Source organism: Rhinolophus hipposideros, assembly GCF_964194185.1.
Source record: "Rhinolophus hipposideros genome assembly, chromosome: 4".
Taxonomy (NCBI): domain Eukaryota; kingdom Metazoa; phylum Chordata; class Mammalia; order Chiroptera; family Rhinolophidae; genus Rhinolophus; species Rhinolophus hipposideros.
The window spans coordinates 38,493,462-38,513,394 of NC_138050.1; the positions used below are offsets into that span (position 1 = coordinate 38,493,462).

The 19,933-nt window shown below is 46.0% G+C and overlaps 1 protein-coding gene across 5 annotated transcripts in view; it reads right to left on the bottom strand.

Moving 5' to 3' along the window:
* The window catches only part of MFHAS1 (multifunctional ROCO family signaling regulator 1), a gene marked incomplete at its 5' end in the record, with an annotated part of 69,485 nt that extends 51,064 nt beyond the window's left edge, over positions 1 to 18,421 (bottom strand). For 2 of the 5 annotated variants that reach the window (XR_013993261.1, XR_013993262.1), the window contains one exon: positions 14,799 to 17,793. Coding sequence is in view for 2 of the 5 variants with exons in the window: in XM_081047093.1 (XP_080903219.1) it covers positions 7,452 to 7,510; positions 14,799 to 17,793 (3,054 nt within the window). Of the gene's footprint in view, positions 1 to 4,625; positions 7,511 to 14,798 lie in introns of those variants that run through there. The other 3 variants (XM_081047093.1, XR_013993263.1, XM_081047092.1) reach the window with 3 other exon arrangements.
* Between the last annotated feature and the right edge of the window lie 1,512 nt (positions 18,422 to 19,933).

The following is a 19,933-nucleotide window of genomic DNA, read 5'->3' on the forward strand; positions in this document are numbered from 1 at the left end:
CCGGTATCATGTTCCATCTGAATTACCTCCGAGTGGTCCCCCCCAGACTCATTCAAGTCCATCTTCCATGCTATCTCCCAGAGTGTTCTTACAAAATGTAAACTTGACATTTCCCCTCTCACGTTAGAAAAAGAAATTATCAAATCAAATAAAAACATTTCAGCTTTATACTGAGCTGCCAAACGTTCTATTCTGGTGGAGAAAAAAAAAGTTAGCTGATGAGGTAGATAAGCTAAGATATTTACATGGAATGCGCACTTAAGTAAAATAGCTGGCTCCCAGTAATCTGTACAACCCTCTTCCCCCTACTCCTAGACTACAGAACTTCAATGGCCCTGTGGTTTGCAGAAAGTCCCCTGGTATCACCTCCACTCTGCTGGAGACCTGCTCCTATCCATCCAACCCCAACAACCTGGCTCCAGAGGGCTACCCTCCTCAAGCGTCTCCTGGCCCCTGAAGATCTTTTTATCTCAGCATTTATTACCCAGCCCTGCAATTGTCTGTTTACTGCTAGTTCTACTTCCCTCGAATGCAGCTTCCTGGGACCAGGGCCTGTTCACCCGACTCTCCAACGCCTGCCTAGTACCTTGTCATTGCAGATTCCTAGTTCATGTTTACACAGACTTACACATGCCTTTCACATAGGCTATTCTGTTTTTCATTCAACTAACCACCCATTTTTGACAGGTGGAAAGCTATCATTTTCCTGACAAGCAGTACAAGGTAGTGGCAGAGTGTGTAGGTTCTGAAGGAGGATGGCTGGGCGCTGCCATGTACTGTGTGCCCTGGGCCAAGGTACTCAGCCCTCCTGTGCCTCAGCGTTCTCACCTGTAAACTGGGAACATGGTATTCAGAGCTAACATGTGTTGAACACTTACTACATGGTATAAACTACTCTGGACACTTGGCATCCATTCCTTCATTCCGTCCTCACAAATCTAAGGAGGCTGTGATAGCAGGAGCAAGTGCTTAGGAACTGTCAGAATTATTTCTTCTCGGTTACAGATGAAGAAACTGAGGCTCAGAGTGGCTTCCCAGAGGCCCAAGCTTCTGTACTCCCTAATCCACTGGCTTGGAAAGATAAAAGAGGTAAGGCCTCTTTCTCTGAGGCTGGTTTAGCATAGGCAGAATGGCAGTATTTATCTCTAGCTGTATTTCAAAGGACACTTGTCCTCTGTCCCTTGAAACAGTGTAGACTCCTTGGGATGAAGATTTGTCCCATTACAGAAATGAGCTAAGTCAGAGGAGGAGGATGAAGCAGGAAGTAATTCATACGTTCAGGAGCACACACCCAGATTCCAAGCATTATAAACTTATCTGTGTAATGCCTGTACCTGCATGCTTCCAAGGTGAGAGCGCACGAGTCTGTGCACAGCTGTGAACACAGCCACTGACACACAACCAGATTCTTCAAAAGCAACTGTTCGTCTACAACCGAAGCAGCAGCCTTCTCTTCTAACAAAGAACAATGTACACCGTTCTAATTCCTGATTCTTCCTCCTGGCTTCCAGTGGGCTCTGACTTCAGTGGAAATCCCCCCTGCTGAATCAACGTGTCTTGTGTCTTGAATCACAAACGGCACGATAAATCAGGAGATTTATGGACTGTGAAAGGGATGGCGGGTGTATTCCCACCTTCCGGTGAACACCTGGTGCCTGCTAGGCAGCACCTTATCGCTTCCTGGAAACAGTACCTGTTTGTTTTGGCTCAGGAAAAGAATTTTAACAGCCCTGGTAATCAGCAAGACGCCATCACCCCTGCTATTTGGGGAAGCTCTGCCTGCTGCCCCATGTCACACATGCAGCAGCAGCTCTCAAGAAGTGGTCGAGAGGCTGAGCAGCCCTAAGAAGCTCTGTCTGGCTGCAGTAAAGCCTGGCCAAACAGCCTGGAAGGCAAATTCCTGAAATGACCGTCAGAAAACAAGTGAAGTTTCCTTTTCTCTCACCAAGAAAAAAAAAAAAAGGAAATACTGGAACCAGAAAGAATGCACGTTACATTAGAGTAACCAGAGGACTTGCACATGGGTGTATTTCTTGGGGAGGGGAAAAGGCATACATAGCTGCAGAGGCTTAACAAAAGAAAAAAAAAAATCAAAAGAACACCTGCCCCAATCTAGAGAGGGACGCAACCAGGGCCGGGCCATCTGGAGGTGAGCAGTGTCAGCGAAGGGGACAGATGCCATCCTACAGGGGCTGTGAATCCCATTTTTTGTTACCATACCCTAGGCACCAAACAGCCCAGCGCTCAGCAGACCATGAGCCGTTTTTGGCCTTGTGGTGTTCTGGAAAAGTCACATTTCTCTTTTTAGTTCTTCCCCATGCAATTCATGAGCAACAAGCCCCCTGAACGAAAAGCCCTGCAGCTACGCCATTCCGACGTGCGGCTGAGGTGAAGCGAATGCATATTTTTAATAACACGTTCAAGAAAGGTGGCTTGTTCTTTTCCTCCCCACTGCCGGCATCAATCTGGACATTCAGGATGAGATGGAAGATTTTAAAGACCAAACACTTCAATGAGCCCTGTGAAAAAAATCTCTTTCTCTAAGAACCTGATTGATGATTTTGTTAGCTTTAAACAAAATATACAATTAAGTATCTTTTCGTCACAAAAGGCACTCTCATAGGATTTAATTGTTTACTGTTTTTACAGGTCACACACATCTACGTGTCCTGGGTTAGAATTGTCCTTTATTCATGATACAAATAGAAGAGCAAACGGTGCAGATAAACTCTTAAATTTTGAACCCCTACTGGTACCGGGATCCATCCAAGACATAGTCATGTGGGAATCTGGAGGCTGGTTCCAGGGCAGACTTTCCTTTACATGGCAGTTGGGGTAGAAAAGCAGAAGCAGTATTTTCGGACAGTGAAGCATAGTTCATTATCAGTTATTTTTCATTAATTTCTCACAGAGACACAGCATTATTCTATCTGCCTGCCACTGTCTTATTTTAATCAGTGGTCTATTTATTTGCAGACATGTAAGATTTGTAATTATTACTATGTCTACACATTACATCACATTATAATGGATGAATTAAGCTGTGAAATGCATAATTATGCTGAAAACAATGGTTCCCCAATATGCACCACAAAAGCCAATTAAAAACATTACCCCTATTTGAAATCACAAACTTAAGCTTTTATCATTCCCAAACCCCCTTCTAAGTCCCCCCCCCATTCTGACTCAGAGATTTGTCTTTTTCTAATTGCATCTCAACAGTGGTCTGAGCACAAAGAGGGATTATCAACACTGAAGGAAATAAAATTGAGTATTTAAGATGCTGGAAGGTGGAGAATTTACTTAGCTTAAATCTGTAAAAGAATCTGCAAAGAATCAAAGGTCTGTCAATACAGAACTAATTAAGCAGTACATCCGCTGGTAGAATATAACGCTATATGTACATATTCATGTGTGTATACACATATGGAAGCATCTCCAAAGCATATTTGAAGAGTTCAACAGCACCGTGCAGAACAATGACTATGCATGATCTCTTTCAGATTAAAATATATGCAACTATGTTTTCTTTTCCTTAAAAGAAATTCACAAGAAACATTTTACAGAGGAGAAAGAGACTTAGGGAGGGAGGGAGCTATGAGATAGGAGCTTTGATTTTGAATATACCATCCACATACAGATATTACTTTTTTATTGTCAGTCAAGGTTATATGCGTAGAGTGATTATGGTACACTGTGACCCTTCTGTTACATCTCTGTATTTGGAAAAATAATAACGGTATTTTGTTTAATCACAAAGGAAGCTACCGATAAATTGTATCGAATGAAATATAAAATGTCAAAACATTTAACGTCTTTTAAACGTCAAAAAGGCAGACAGGCTAGAAAATAAACACCTTAAATATGACAGACAAAAGGTTATCACCATTAACACGTAAAGTGTTCATGTAAACTGAAATCTGTGGTTTTAAGAAATCACTGTGATTAAAAAAAAAGATACCACTAACATGATCATGTCAAAAGACCTGATCAGACAATTCACAAAAGAAGCAACACAATTAGGCAATATTCACAGAGGAAAGCATTCACATGCCCTAATTAAAATTTGAACCATCAGTGAGATATTGTTTTCCATTCATCGTTAGTGCATTTTTAAGATGATACCCAGTACTGAGGAAGGGCAGTGAAATCCACCCTGCATCCTCGGAAGGTGGGTGTATGAACTGTGTCCTTGTCGTGGAAAGCAACACACACGTGTTGGACCTTAGACAGGCTTTGCCTTTGACTCAGTGATTACATTTCAGGGATATTGGCCCAAATAAGAAAGAGCTTTTATAAAGAAACGCAGTCATCACGGAAGCACTCACACCAACAAAAACGTCAAGCAACTCAAGTGTCCAATGGTTAAAAAAACAAAGGTCAAAATCTCCTTGATGTACTATTTTGTAAGCATTTATAATTACTGTGTAGAGACTAACAACATGAAACCATATTCATGACAGTTTAGGCTAAAAATATTTAATTATTTATACAATGATTACAGCTATATATTTTAATAAATCTAAGCTTAAGAAGAAAATTTGAAAATAAATAGAGCAAATGTGTAATTATGTTAGATACCAGCTATGAGTGGTTTTTTCTTTATTTTTTCTCTCTTTCCAAATTCGTGTGTTTTAATAAGAGGAAAGGCATTTTTAATAAGAGGAAAGGTGTTTATGAATAGGGATCACACTCTGTTACACTCCTATGAAAAATAAAGTTTTGTCCATAAACTTATCAGATTTCCAAATACATGTTTAGACTTACGCTTTGTGGAATAAGTGTAGTAACTGCAGCAGCAGCAGCTAACATCTATTGAGCTCTTGCCATTGTTCTAAGCATTTTACATATATTAACACAATCCTCAGGACACCCTATGAGATAGAAACTATTGTGATGCCCCAAGTCACATTGCTAACAAGTGATGGAACAGGGATTTAAACCCCAGCAGCCTCCCTCAAGAGCCCTTGCAACAACTACATAGTAATTCTTCCATTTGAAAATGCAACACAAAATTCCAAATGTTTCAAATGAAATACAAAGTAAAATAAAATATAAACTAAAATTTAACAATGTCTTCCAACTCCTAGAATTTCAATGACAATGTAACTAAGTATATTTTGATAAATTGAGAGGCAAGGGAAGACAAACCCAAGTGAAGATAAGATGATGCAAGAAAACCCTCTGATATGGTAGTAAGTAGTGTCCAAACAAACGGAATGCATAAAACATGGTGCACTGTTAGTGTAAAATGAATTTTAAAAAACAGTATTTTCAGTCAGGCTGTGGTATCACAAAAAAGCACAGGGGAAAGTGAAACTTAGTCCACAATAACATGCTAATTGTGTTATAGCCAAATTCGCCTTTTCTCATGATCTGTTATGGTTCAGATTTAGAGGAAGGAAAAGTGATGTTCTCAATCCATTCCCGGGGATTACAGAGGCATGTGGCCACCTGGCTGGTAGAATAACCGACACTCCTTTTCTCTCCATCTCAGACATGGGGTAAGTGACCAGCGGCACACTTAGACGTGGAGCTACAGGACAGGTGTGCTGTCAGCCCAATAATAACTTCACTGGGAGTCTGAGCACATTATTTGACATGACCCTTCTGTTTTTCCCAGCCGAAAATCTCTCCCACGGTCTCCACAGAGCCCCTAGCCTAAAGGAAAAGGAATGGGGTAGGACAGTGCTTGCAAAACTCTAGTTCATGGGCCAGCAGTGGTCGCTGGCAAACTTTTACCAGTCCATAAATGTAACTTAAATGCTTATTAAATTGCTAAATTCGACATGCTTTTATGCACACACACGCCCACCCCCTGCAGCGCATGTTGAACTACCTGTATCCCCCCTGCCCTTTTAAAAGCTTCTAATTTGAAATACGCTTCCTCACTTCTCCATGCAGTTCACTGGAAATCACTCCTAACACTCAGCGACAGGGCGGCCCTTTCTGGAAGCCCTCTCTGAGCCCCCACTTCTCCCGACACCTGACCGCCACTGACCTCCACATGTTTTACCACACCCTGGATGCCCAGCAGCAACCTCAGTGCCCAGTACTTAGTGACATGCAATGGACATCTGGGAAAGACAGGACAAAGAGGTGAGTTTGTTATGCAGGAAAGCAGTGGGCAACCTACCACTGAGGGGCAGGGCAGGACTGTGGGTAGGACCTAGGGTTTCCAGGCGGGAATTCCTGCCTGTTCTTGGGAATTTTTTTCACTTTCCTGTTCCCGAATCCCAAGAAAAGTTGGTGGGGAAATCAGGAAAATCAGCTCCTTGAACCCAGGTGGTTGGTAGCATCGGCCATCGCTTTGTAGAAACGATTCATCATGGAGAACAGAAAACAGTTTATATCTCAGGATTCGGGAAGAGGAAAGCGAAAAAAATTCCTGAGAATGGGCGGGCATTCCCACTGGAAACTCTAGTAGGAACAGAGAGTCTGGGCTGAAGTCCCACAGCGCTCTAACTCAGGGGAATTCACTTAAGTTTCTAAACCTCAATTTCTCCACCTGGAAATGAGGACAATGGTAATTGAGGACCTACCTCCTAGGTTGCTTGGAGGATTAAAAGAGATTTCCCTTAAGAAGCACTTAGCACTGTCTCTAGGACATTGTAACTCAACAGAGCGACCACTTAGCACTGTCTCTAGGACATTGTAACTCAACAGAGCGACCGATTCGCATATGTTTCCCCAACCCTATACTCTCAGAAAGACTGATATGACGGTTAATACAATAATAACCTCTATGGCACGAAAAATAAGAATCTTACTGAAATAATAATAAAGTTGATAAGTCAAACAACAGTACCTAGCAGAAACATCATTTTTCTGATTTTATCTCTTCCTTCTCCATTACCTTTTTTTAAACTTCCTCTTCAAAAATAAAAAAGAAAGAAAAGAAAGGAAGGAAGGGAGAGAGGCTTGTTCTACTACCCCAAAATTCACTAGTATTATAACATTGTATTAATGCAATGTTACTTTATATGCTTCATTTTAGCAGTGGGGAGGATCTAAGAAAATTAACTCTTTAATTCTCTCAACATCTGACATGCATCTGACCACCTCAATAACACGTCCTTCAACAAAGAACTCTGTAAGTAGCAGCCATGTACTTTTTATGACGACAGTATCCAGTTTAATTTATACTGTCTTCGGAGTCTGTGTTCACTTAGTCTTTGGTGTTTATAAATCACTGATGATTTCAATCCCTCTCAAAGTGGAAGCAAATCCATAAACGACTCAGAGAAATGTGAAGATTCCTGAAGAGGAGGCATTGTTTCTCCCCTCAAAAAGCTGGGTAGTTTTAAAAGTTTTTATGACTCCTCAGATACAATGCATTTTCCCTTTGTCAGCATCCTCTTCAGATCTGCCTGGGGTTTCTTACAAACCAATGATGCCAACTGAAAATCAACAGACAAGCATGACCTGTGCGTTGCTTTCCACCTACTTGTCTACGTCAAGCAAATGCAAAGCTGTAGCCAGTTTTTCTCAGTGTGATCCTGATTTTTCTCTGGAAAAATCAAAAGTCAATTTTGTTTCAGTAATTACTCACACATGCAAGTGAATTTCTCTATATGTGGTCAGATTCCATATATATAAGAATCAACAATTACATCAACCAGTCTCTAGTTAGCTCCCCAAGGCCAAGGCCATGTATTTTATTTTATTCTCCTAAAACACCCAGTTCAGTACAGACTTTTGTATACAGCAGGTATTTAACAGTGAGTGATGCCAGAATCCAGCTAAGAAACATCCCGTACACTTGTGGTCTAATTTGGCAATGACCTAATTTTGTATCATTGTAACCCTATCACCTTACCCCTCACATCTGCCTATGGCTTTGCCTATCATTAGAGATCTCTACTCAAATTCATGGGGGGGTTGGGGAAAGCTCTGTACAGAAGGTAGTAATTACACAGCAGTGATGTGTGCTTCTCTTCTGTGTGTTCTTTATGTGTCAGTCCCCCATTAAATCACATGCCACAGAATAGACCAGAAGGTCCCATGTCCTACTTCCTGTCCTCTCACCAACATTAAAAGGATCCCCACCGCAGCCAGGTTAAAAGATGTACATCAATGTGGTATCTCAAGGCCTAGCCTAAAAAGCCCTTCTCTCCTTACGTCATGCCTTAGAAGTCAAGGAGTCACAAAGACCTTGCCAAAGAATTCCCAGTCGCCTCACCCCAAGCAGGAAGCCACAAACCCAATCTGCTCCTTGCCTCGAGAAGCACTTGACTTCATGGTGTGGTTGCACAACATCGTGTCTGCACTAAATGCCACAGAACTGTTCACTTAGAAATGGTTCATTTCATGTTGTGTGAATTTCCGTACAAGGAGGAGGAAGAGCGAGAAGCAGCAGACGCAGCAGCCTTGACTCCGTCAGCCACCCCACCCAGAAGCAGAAAGGTATACACACCCCAAAGAGCAATCCTGACACAATGCCAGTTTTCCCTTCCTCTTTGCCCTTCTCCCAAGTGCCCTAGTGCACAGATTTGCAAAAGGAAACAGCTGGAACAGCCTGGGTGCCGAAGGCTGCCTGTTTAGAACAGGAAGTTCCTTCTTGAGGCCATTGAACCGGCCTCGGGCTCACAATGCCCATGGGAAACTCCCCATCCGCCCCCCCCCAGTACCCCTGTACCCCTATCCTGCTCCAATTCCCCACTGCAACTTTCCTTCTGCCTTTGTAGTCTCTGCCTTCTGTAAATCTACAGCTAAAGAGAAAAAAATTGCTGATTTTTTTTTACTAATTTACTCTTTGAGAAACAAAGCATCAATATTTTCAGCTAAGAGATTACGTTCAGCTAAGAGATTAAGAGGAAGGAAAAATGAGAAAATATTTTCAAGCATTCAGTGCCAAAAAATAATAACTAAAAATGTCCCCCCTTCCGTCTCCACAAGTCAGTCAGCCTGCTGGCAATGGCGTCTGGGAGTGATTATCCATAGTATATAGCACACATGGAACCATCTCTGCCTTCGTTACAGCCAGCCACTCGTGCAGGGTCTTCCATGATCTCAAACCAGCACCCTTCACTCTGTATGGTGCTTCTGGAAAGCAACAGCACATGGAAGAAAGGAAAACAGCTGGTACACACCATGAAAAACATCTTTCCTGCACCGCCACCACCACACCTTCACTCTCCTCACCATTTATAGCTTCCGTCTTCGAGAGGCCAATGTCAAGGTTGGGTTGGGGTTAGTTAGAAAGAAAGAGCAATGGAACGTCGGGCTCTGGGGAATGGAGTGTTCAGCACCCCAAAGAGAGCGAAGGTGAGATCAGAAGGGGGAAGGCTTTCTGGAGCCAGCTCCTTGCACTTCAGTCACCTCGGCATCCCTATACACTGTCCTTAGCCCACTCTCCCCCCACCTCACCCCGTTTCTGGAAGAGTCAGGAGATGGATATAGAGGGCAGGATTATATGTACCCAAAAAAATCACATGGGAAAATTACAAATGCTTACCTTAAAGTACACACTGTAAGACAAAGAACACCATAAACGACCCAAAGAAGCACTCTGCCGAGGAATCAGTTAAGAAACATTAGAGTTTCTTGAGTTCTTTAAAAATAACCAGTCCACTTTGAGCCCTTCTACCTGCTCAGCCCTACACCAGGCACTATCCAGCCAGCGTCCTGCCATCCCATGAAACATCGGAACTCGGAGAAGAGCGTTTATAACCGTACAGCAATACTGCCATACCTTGTATAGGAGAAGGTCTTAATGGCTTGACAAACACATGTCATCATATGTATTCTGTGGCTATCTGAGATGCCTGTCAATCATTCTAGTTTCTACAGGCTGTGCAGACATGAGGAGCCAAAAGGGGCTAGGAGGGTCAGCTTCATTAATGCGAGAGCAGGGTTGGAGAATGCAGGCCAACATGGGGCCTCCTCATCCCTCCCCGCTGAAGTGAAGGAAACCAGCACCCAAAGGAAGGCAAACCTGACAAAACCCACTCAACAGCTGGGTTTTGCAATCAGAGCAGCTGAACCAGGGAGAACAGACTTGGCTGGGCCTGCCTCAAGCAGACCCCGATTCGTGTGCTTTCCTCAGAGCTTGGAAACACAAAGCAACTCTCCTCTTTTTCCCAGGTACAGGAGTGCCAAGACTGCAGGAGATAGGAGAGGGCAAGAGATTAAGATGGCCCTTAAATCTTTTTTAAAAAAAAACAAAAGGCACCTTAATGGTCAGGTCCTTAATTATAATAGGCTCTCATGGAGAGAAGCAAGTGGATGGATGGATGGATGGATGGATGGATGGATGGATGGATGGATGGATGGATGGATGGAGACAGCAAACAGAAGTGTTCATTCCAATAGCTCCCAACTCCCATCCCTCACCCCCATATAATGAAGCAAAAATCCCTCACTTCTTTACAGACAGGGGTACTGTTTTTCTCAATACATTCTCTCACCTAATCCCCAAAACAACCCTGTGAAGTGCACACTATAAATGTTTTAGGTGTTAAAATGACATAAATGAGCAAGAACAGTCGGGTGAAATTTACTTACTTGGAAATAAGATAGGCAGGCGGCAGAGTATGGCATAAAATGTCTGTTAACAAATAAAAATATTTTCTCTACGAAATTCTAAGCTACTTGCTCAGGGATGGACTTGAGATTCTACTCTAAAATTTAAAAAAGAGGCACCTAATATTTAATATAATTTATTTTCCAAAGGCCTTTCTAGGCCTTGAATTCTATCATGCATGGTATTTCTTTCTCCTACTGCATGATTAAGGTTTTGATTTTTATGTGAAACAAAGCCCAGGAGAGTTCAAAGAGGACTGTTCAGAAAAATAAAAGCCAAGAGGCATCAACATTAATAAAGCTCAACTAAAAAGATATTCAATAACCTTTGTGGAATTAAAAACAATGACTAATTGAACCCAAACAACTAGGTCATGCTCAAATTCCAGTAACTCTAAAACTGTGCTATAATAGGGCAAGAATTTTGCTTTGCTTCAGTGGTCAAAATGAAGGACCCATTTAAAGGAAAGACCAGTAAATACAGTGACAATGGGAACACTATAGGGACATTTGGGGCACAGGGGAAGAAAGTTGGGACACAGGACAAAGCAAGATGATCACTAGATTACCACCTGGGAATTTGACCAAATATGTGAATAAAAAAAGTCATCCCTCACAAAAGACCAAACAATCATTCAGCAAACATCTACCGTTTCCCCGAAAATAAGACCTAGCCAGACCATCAGCTCTAATGCGTCTTTTGGAGCAAAAGTTAATATAAGACCCGGTATTATGTTATATTATATTATACCTGGTCATATAGTAAAATAAATGAGTCATATTAATTTTTGCTCCAAAAGACACATTAGAGCTGATGGTCTGGCTAAGTCTTATTTTCCAAGAAACACGATAGAAATTCAAAGAAGCCAGAAAGCCTTAGGCATGTGTCCTGCTCAGAGGAAGTGAACAACCTAATCAAAGAGATACTATAACATACACAAACACCAGCAGAACAAGGGAAAATGTGCTGAGTCTCTCAGAGAGGTACAAGGTGTGCAAGAAATTGAACATGTGCAAAAGGCACTCGACGGGCAACGTGGAAAGGCATCAAGTTACTTAGCAAATGAAAGAAACCAAGTAGAAATACCACGTACCAATTCTGTCTACACCTTTGGACTGCTTTGCAATTATCCTAAAAAATGACCTTTAAGAATTTGGAGAGTAGGATCTTTGGTGAAAAATTACATTGAACCCAAGTTCAATTACTCACTATGACACACTCTTCCAATTTAAAAACACACAGCATTTGTTCAACCGCTTAAATGGAACAGCAAAGCACTACAATCTTGCTGTAGACCTATGACCTGGCCACTACGTCTTATTCCACAGACCACACATCCAAACTAAGGAGTTGTCAGCTTTTCTGGTTTAGATGTCATAGTGGTAGAAAAGAACGAAAGCATAATAAATATCACACAAGAAGAAACTTACTCTAGAACATCCAAACAAGTAACATGGAGAGCCTGGCTTCCGAAGTACCTGCAGAGAGGAGGTGAAGACTCACACACCTGACATTCAGGCTCCATCACAGGCTGCCTTCGAATTTCAAAAGCATCTGCTGTCACTCAACCCACCCGTCTTAAATGAGACAAATAGGTAATCTCTCTGACAATAGAATTGATCTTTTTTACAAGAACTTTAAAAACCAAGTGGTTGTTGGCTGAGGATTTTCCAAAACATGGCATTTCTTTCATACATCAAAATCAAAGAAGAGAAATCTAGCACTGTACTTCCCCAAGCCAACTACATTAGTGCAGCTCAGGCAAGAAAATTCCAGTAACTCTTTGGCCCATTGACAACGACAGGGCCAAAACAGACTTTTCACAAAATAAGGTTTAAAAATATTAATGCAACTTTACATTTCTTCTGTATAAAATCAAAGGAGACAGTAATTTGCTATTTACTTTTAATGTCCCAAAACTGAAAAAAATTTAAATTCCAGTTTTTTCACATTGTACCAAAATCATTAGTTTACCGGGGAATTGGACACTTTGATAAAATGTAAAACTAAGTACAACGTTTTAAATGTTTCTAAAAAGCAAAATGACTTCCTAAAAACAGATTCAAAGATTTCTGCCAAGGTAAAACATATTTTAATAATTTAGGGACTCAATGAACATATTTTTAAACGCATGTCCTAATTAAACACCCTACATAATTCTGCTCCTACATCATCTTGATTTTTTAATTTATTTTAGCTCTTCTCAAATCTTTCAGAAATGTGGGAAATACTAACAGATGATGGCCACCACAGAAAACTATAAAAGAGGAAAATGCATTTTTTTCTTGTTGTCTTAATGTGATGAATACTATAATCATCTTTTCCCACTACTTTTGTGTCCCCTGCTACTTTTTCAAACAAATACAATCCTAAACAAAGCAAAAAAAGATAACTCCTTTCTCTGACCATAGACAGAAATATACAGTCTATATTATCAAAACACCTGATGATTTATTCCTATTCAATATATGAGATAATTTTACCATTTTTAGCCATTTGTTTTTTACCATGCAAGAAATCCTCTCTTCCTTACAGCCTGGATTGCAAATCAGGTAGCTTCCTTTAACAGGTAAATAGGCCAAACAATAACAAGAGAATGGGCTTGTTTGTGCAATTTATGACTGTTTAAAAAAATAAAGAGCTGAGGTTAGGAAAAAAGAACCCCAGCCTCATTGTTTACTACTCCAAGTTCTTGGAATTGCTCTACACAGATCTTCAATTGTTCAATAACCTGTGTCTTTCCCTTTGTTGTCAATAACATCAGTTTTATTAATGCTCCATCTGGATTAAGAATTAGCTTTAAGTAGCTCCTTCAATCAGTTACTCTGTAACTCGCAACCACTTTATTCAACTTAGTAACAATAAAAAAGCATTTGCTTTCATGAAGAAAATACAATGACAAATATAAAATGAACTGAAGAGTCTATCAAGTCTCAGACTGTGACAAGACACCAGATAATTATACAGAGTGGATGGCTCAGTTTACTGGTAACTGAATAGGGTGGCTTTTTTCAAGCTGAAGAATTAAACTCAGCCTAGATCTAGGGCAACGGGAAGATGTTACCATCGGAAACATTGGTGTCTGATTCCTTCCTGATACTCTGACGAGCTGCATTCAGACTCTGACAAAGATCAGAGGGGCATGCAGTCTTCCATTTCATCACCCCTCAAGGTGCCCTGGGGGTGGGGGACAGCGGGAGAAACTGGCAATGAAAAACTATCATTAGGTTTGTCCCTAGGACCCTTGGAATGGTGTTAACCAAACCTGCTTCACCAATATCTGAGTAGTTTAAAGAACTGCTTCAAAAAGTGCATTCACGTGTGGGAAACATACTCCAAACTGAAGACTCAGGATACTAATTAAGCAGGCTCAAAAAGTCCCAGACAATTAGTCCGAGAATTAATCCACTCATCTACAATGGTTTAAAAAGGGGGAAAGAAAAAGGAAAAAATAAAGTCTGTTGCATAACACTCCCCAAAAGAGGGGGGGGAACCTTTTTTGCCAGTTTTGTCCCTTCCATCTCTCACAAGGTACTTCCAAAAAGCTCCACTCTCTAACATCACAAAAACAAACCTTGAGACATATCTCTAAAGCACAAAATGGCCAGGAAGTACCCGAGGAAAGCACCCGAGAAAACTCCCCTCAGAGATGTCAGTAATTTCTCGTTTATCCCCAGGAGTGTGAACAGTGATCTTAGGATTTAGTCACGCATTACAGACTGAAAGTTTTGTCTTTACTAATCCATCATTAGTAAAGAACATTGTCTTGACTAATCCAATCCCGATTGCAAGACATTCTTCTCTGGAATTTCTTAACAAAAGTGAGCAATAAGTTTTACTTTCTGACTACACTTTGAATTTAAACATGTGACAGAATGTGACAACAGACATATCAAACTCAGAGCACCTCCAGCCCTTCAAGATGTGACTAATATGCACATCCCTGAACTGTCCTTCCCTGAAAGGTGGGCTAACTTGGGAAGAGGGAAAAGGAGATCCACATGTTTTGACTGGAACCCATTTTGGAAGTCTGAGTCTTTCTTGTGGGAGAGTGTGATACTGGGGCCCGTATTTCCTATTGCTCATGTATTTGTTGCCTTTTGCTTGTCCTCAAATTCCCCCTGTATTTACCTTGAGAAGCTTTCCTGGGGAGCCTGTGAGGTTAAGCAAATAATATTACAAATCAGAAACAAAAATCTTCAACAAAAAAAAAAAAAGAAAAAGAAAAAATAAATACAGAAGAGTCACCCATTCCACCCTTCTCGCAACTCACCTGGGAAAGCATGTGGATTGGGCGACCCTCTTTTAAGGCACTTAGAACAGAGAATGTGCACGGTGTAGTGCAGTCCAGGCCATTCTTGAAGTAGGACATTCAGTTCCTCTACCAAGGGCGTTATGGCTTGCCATGCCGTCCATATATTTGGTAATGAAGCATGGCTGGCAATAGACAGAGTATCTGGCTGCAGGACCCCCTTGGCCGGTCTGTAACTCACCACCACAGGAACTTTCCCTCTGTATGCAAAGATCTGAAGTTTCCCATCCGACCTATGCACCACGTGGCTGTTGATCTGGACACTGTAACGTGCAAACAATCCAGGTGGAAAGGTAAAGGGAAAACTATATTCAATCTGCAACTGTTCAGCCACAAAAGACTGTCCAGCTAGGTTGGTCCCATTAATCCAGGCCTCTGCATGGGGCACCTCGTTCTGCACATAGCATGGGAACTTGTACCAGGCCGTGGACCCATTCAAAAGCTTGCCCTTGGGTTTATTGAGACAGTAGCAGAGTCCCATCTTCTCCAGCAGCTCAAGCAGCAGTTGCAAGTCTTGCTGGGCCTGGACATGAGGCTTAAGCAGCAACCGAATGACATGGGCCGGCAAGAGCCCATGAAGCAGAAAGCCCTCCACATAATGATGGAGCTGGGTGGCTCGGAGCAGGTCCTGGCTCGGTGTGGGCAGTGCCATCATGAGGGAGCTATCCCCCTCCCCCTCGCCCTCTCCGCTGGTCCCTAGGAGCAGCTTATGCAGCAACAAGGCAGGATCCCTCTGGAAAAAGACATTAAGGATGTCAATGAGGCGGGTGAGGTTGTGGAAGACATGCTCCTTGAGGGCCGGGCTATCCTCAAAGTAGAGCAGCTTGCCACTCTCGTGCAGGTAGGAAAGGGCGCTCTGTAGCCGGTCCTCAGTGAGACCCGCCTGCAGGCCCAGGCGTGCCGAGTCCCACCAGCTTAGCCAAAGCCGTTGTGCCTGAGGTGGCTGGAAGTGCAGTTCCTCCAGCACCTGCCAGGACCGAGGCAGTACTCTATGTAAGTTAGGGAAGATTTCCCGGTGCTCAGCGACAGAGAGCAGTTTGTCCCGAAGACGCTGCAACTGGCGGGGATCCCTGCAGCTCACAGGCAACACAGGGGATAGGATCTGCAGCCGGTGGTTGAGCAGGTACTGAAAATGGGCCTTGCGTCGCCGCAGGTTCTTGTCCGAAACACCATAGTAGGCTGCATGGGGGCTGGCAGAGCGAAGTTCAAAGTCTTGGGCCAGCGCCTCATCCACCACCTGAGCCAGGTGGCTCAGCCCCTCGGCGTCATGCTTCTCCTGCAGGGCGATCTGGCGGTGAATGTCCAGACATTTCTCCTCCAGCTCCCGCTCCCCACACAGGTCTGCATGAGTGCCCACAATACACACCACAGCATGAGGCACCCGGGCCCCAACCCGGTGCAAGAAGGAGCCCACTGTGGAGGGAAAGTGCAGTGGCTCATAGGTGGCCAAGTTCACCACCAGCACATAAAGGGCCCCTGGGGAGAGGAAGAAGGGCTGGATCACCTCATAACTTTCATCTCCAGCTAAGTCGTACACAATGAACCGCAGGCCCCGAGAAGCATCAGCTGTCCAGCTGGTCACCTCGATGCCCTTGCTCATGGGAGGAGATGAAGGTGGGTGGTTCTTTTCCTTGTCCCCTCCTTCGTTTCCCTCCACTCTGTCCTCAGTGAGACAGTGACGGAGCAAGGTCTTCCCTGCAGCCTTATGACCCATCAGGAGCAGCTTGAGGCGGGGCTGCACCGCAGGCTGGGAATGGGCCAGCTCCTTCTGGTAGGCCGCGATGTAGGGGACCCCCTTCATGCAGACTTCGTAAGGGGGCTGGATCAGTGGATTGTCCTTGATCTTCCACAGGCCCACCCGGGAGAGCTGACCGAAGTTGTCCGGCAGCACAGCGATCTGGTTCCCTTGCAGCACTAGCTCCTCCAGGCCGGTGAGCTCCACAATGGAATCCGGCAGGTAGCGGATCCGGTTATTATCCAGCCACAGAGTGAGGAGCCGGCCCAGGCCCGAGATCAGAGATGGCACTGAGGTGAGTTGGTTGCGACTAAGGTAGAGCTCCTCCAGACCAGCCAGGGGCAGCAGCGCAGCAGGGAACTCCTCAAAGTGGTTGGAGGAGAGGTTGAGCATTTTGAGCCGCTGCAGACGGCTGAACTGGGCGGGCAGAGCCTGAAGCCCGTTGTTATCTAGCATGAGGCTCTCCAGGCTGGCCAGCTCACAGAAGCCCTCGGGCAAGGTGCCAAGCTCGGCCCCACTCAGCCAGAGGATCTTAAGGGCACGCAGGGCGCTGATATCCTCAGGCAGGCCCCGCAGCCGGTTGCTGGACACGTCCAGCTCCTCCAGGGCCGTCAGCTGCAGCAGCTGCTGGGGAAAAGCAGTGAGCTGGTTGTGGTCCACGTCGAGGGTGCGCAGGCGGTAGAGGCAGGAGAGGGAGTCGGGCAGGTGCGCCAGCCGATTAAAGCTGACATCCAGCTCCTCCAGCTGGGCGAGAGCGCCCAGCTGGGCGGGCAGGGCGGGCAGCTGGTTGTGGCTGAGGTTTAGCTTGCGCAGCTCGTGCAGGGCGCTCACCACCTCCGTGCCCAGGGCAGTCAGTCGGTTGTGGCTCACGTCCAGCTCGGTGAGGTGGTGGCCCAGGTCAGCCACCGCCGGGGGCAGCCGGGCAAAGCGGTTCCTGCGCAGGACCAGGACGCGCAGGCTGCCCAGCGCCGACCCCAGCCCGTCGGGCACCTCCTCCAGGCTGTTGTTCCCCAGGTTCAGCACCTCAATGTCCCCGATGTTGGCCGGCAGCACGAGCTGGGGGGCGTCGGAGGCGTCGATCTGATCGGCTCCGGCCCCGGGGCAGCCCCCGGCCGCGCTAAGGGTGAGCTGGCGCAGGTTGCTCCGCAGCTTCCTGGCGCGCAAGGCGGCGTCCCGCCACAGCCTCACCGTCTTCAGGTTCCCACTGTCCTTCCCAGCCATGGCGGGGCCGCGGCCCGACACCTTCACGAGGGCGCGGGAGCCCCCCGCTACATGCCGCGTGCCGCCCGGGCGAGCGCCAGTCTCCGGCTCCCTGTCGCTCCGCCTTCGCCACTAGCCCCAGGCCACCAGCGGCGGTGCGTCCTAGCGCAGCCAGCGGCCAGGCGCCCGCAGCTGGGGGGCGGCGGCGACTGGAGCAGCTCCGGGGGCCGCCGAGCCCGCGGCGCGGAGGTAGGCGGCTGCGGCCGGCGGCGAGGACGGCTCGCATTCTCCTTCCTCCGGGGCCATGGGCGCGCCCGAGCAGCAGGGCCGCCGCCCGCCGCTCCGCGGAGGATGCCTGCTGCTCCTCCTCCCGCTCCACCCGCCTCGCCGCACCTCTGGCCCCGCTACCCTCGCAGCGGCGGCTCCGTGGCGGACAGCGGCGTCGCCTCCGCGAGCTCCGGGAGGACGGCGGCGCTCGGCTCGGCGGCGGGCATGCTGCGGGCACAGGGCCCGGGCGCAGCCCGGAGGAGGGGGCGGCGGCGCGGCGGCGCCTCCTTGTCTCCGCTTCCCGGGGCCCGGGCGGGAGCGCGAGTGCCGCGTCCTCGGCGCTGCGAGGGCGCGATCGGGAAGCTGCAGCGCCGCCCGGCGGAGCGGCCCCCACGTGACCCGCGGAGGCGCCGCGTGTCCCTGGCACCGCCCCGGGGGCGGGCGCTGGGTGCGGAGCGGGAGGCTCCTCGCCTGGTGCGGGCGGGAGCCGTGCACCGCGCTCGGCGGGAGGCGCGGGCGAAGTGGGTACTGACTTCCGACCTGCGGCTCCCCGGATTGGCTCGTCTGCGTCTGGCTCTTTGTTGGCCGGCGCCTCCAAGGATTTCTTTTTCTTCCCCGGTGCGTTGGATCCGCGGTCTTCCCCTGCCCGTTCTTTATCTCCCTTCCCCTTTCGACTCCCCCTACATCTACACCGTAACGGAACTGGAAAAGCGCAGGATGCGGGGACCTAGGTTTCACTGTGGGAGCTTAGAGCCAGAGGGTGATTACACAAAAGGATAAATGCAGACAACCATTCATTCATTTGATAAATATTTATTGAGGCCCTATTTTGTGCCAGACCAGCTGAGACACGTTCTCAGCGCCTCTGGGGAAGGCTTTTTGAGCAGGCTCACAGCCGGCCTAATTGGGGGAAGGAGGGTGGACAGTGGGCGGGGGTGGCGGGGGTGGGGGGGACAAGGTGAAGCATACTGTTTTATCTGGGATGTCCCATGTAGCCTCACAACAACACCGTGAAACAAATACCACATCCTAATTGTACAATACTTGTTATGCTGTAGGTTCAATAAAATGGCAGCTGTTTCCTCTGAGGAAGTTTTCCTTGAGATCACATCTATGCTCAGTAAATAATTTCTTCAGAATTTACCAGAACCTTAAAACCTATTAAGTCTCCCCGACCACCGCCTCCACATTCGTTAACAATGAAGCGAATAGGTTGCAGAGACACAAAACGGAATTGGTTAAATGCATCACTTAACACATGGTGGCTCTCCCCCACGTATGACTATACTGTTATTTGGGGGCCCATATTCCCTGCAGTTATTTCAGTAGTAATAGTTTGTCTCTTCAAAAAAAGCGAGTGAACATCTCAGCTGGAAATCTGCCCCAGTGATGGTTATCAAGCCTGGGAGTACATCCTGTCTTTGGAGGTTGCTCCCTCCTCCGAAACCCCAGGTGGGTCCTGGGGTGAAATGTGAGTATGTTAACAGGGAGAGCTGAGCTGTGTTCACCTTGAAAGACTTCCTGGGAAATCAAATTGTTGAAGGGTTGGTTCCCTGGCCTCCTATCCCAAGAAAAATTCTAAATCATCTAGGCTGACCCGTTTTTTTCATAGAGGAGGAAACGGACCAAAAATATTAAGCAACTTCCCAGCCAGCCAGCCAGATAAAGGGTAGAGCCAGGTGTGCCAACTCCCCATGTGGGGTTATTCCCCTTTGGGCATCACCTTCATGGTCGGTCAGACCCCAAATCCTTCCTCCTTCATCTACTTGTAACCAAAATCTGAACCTCAGCCTGGGAAAGGAGACTGGAGAAGACCCTATAGTAAATGGCTAACCTGAAGTCCTAAAGTGGTTTAGATTAGATCTAAATAACCTGTGCTAAACTGTTCCCCTTT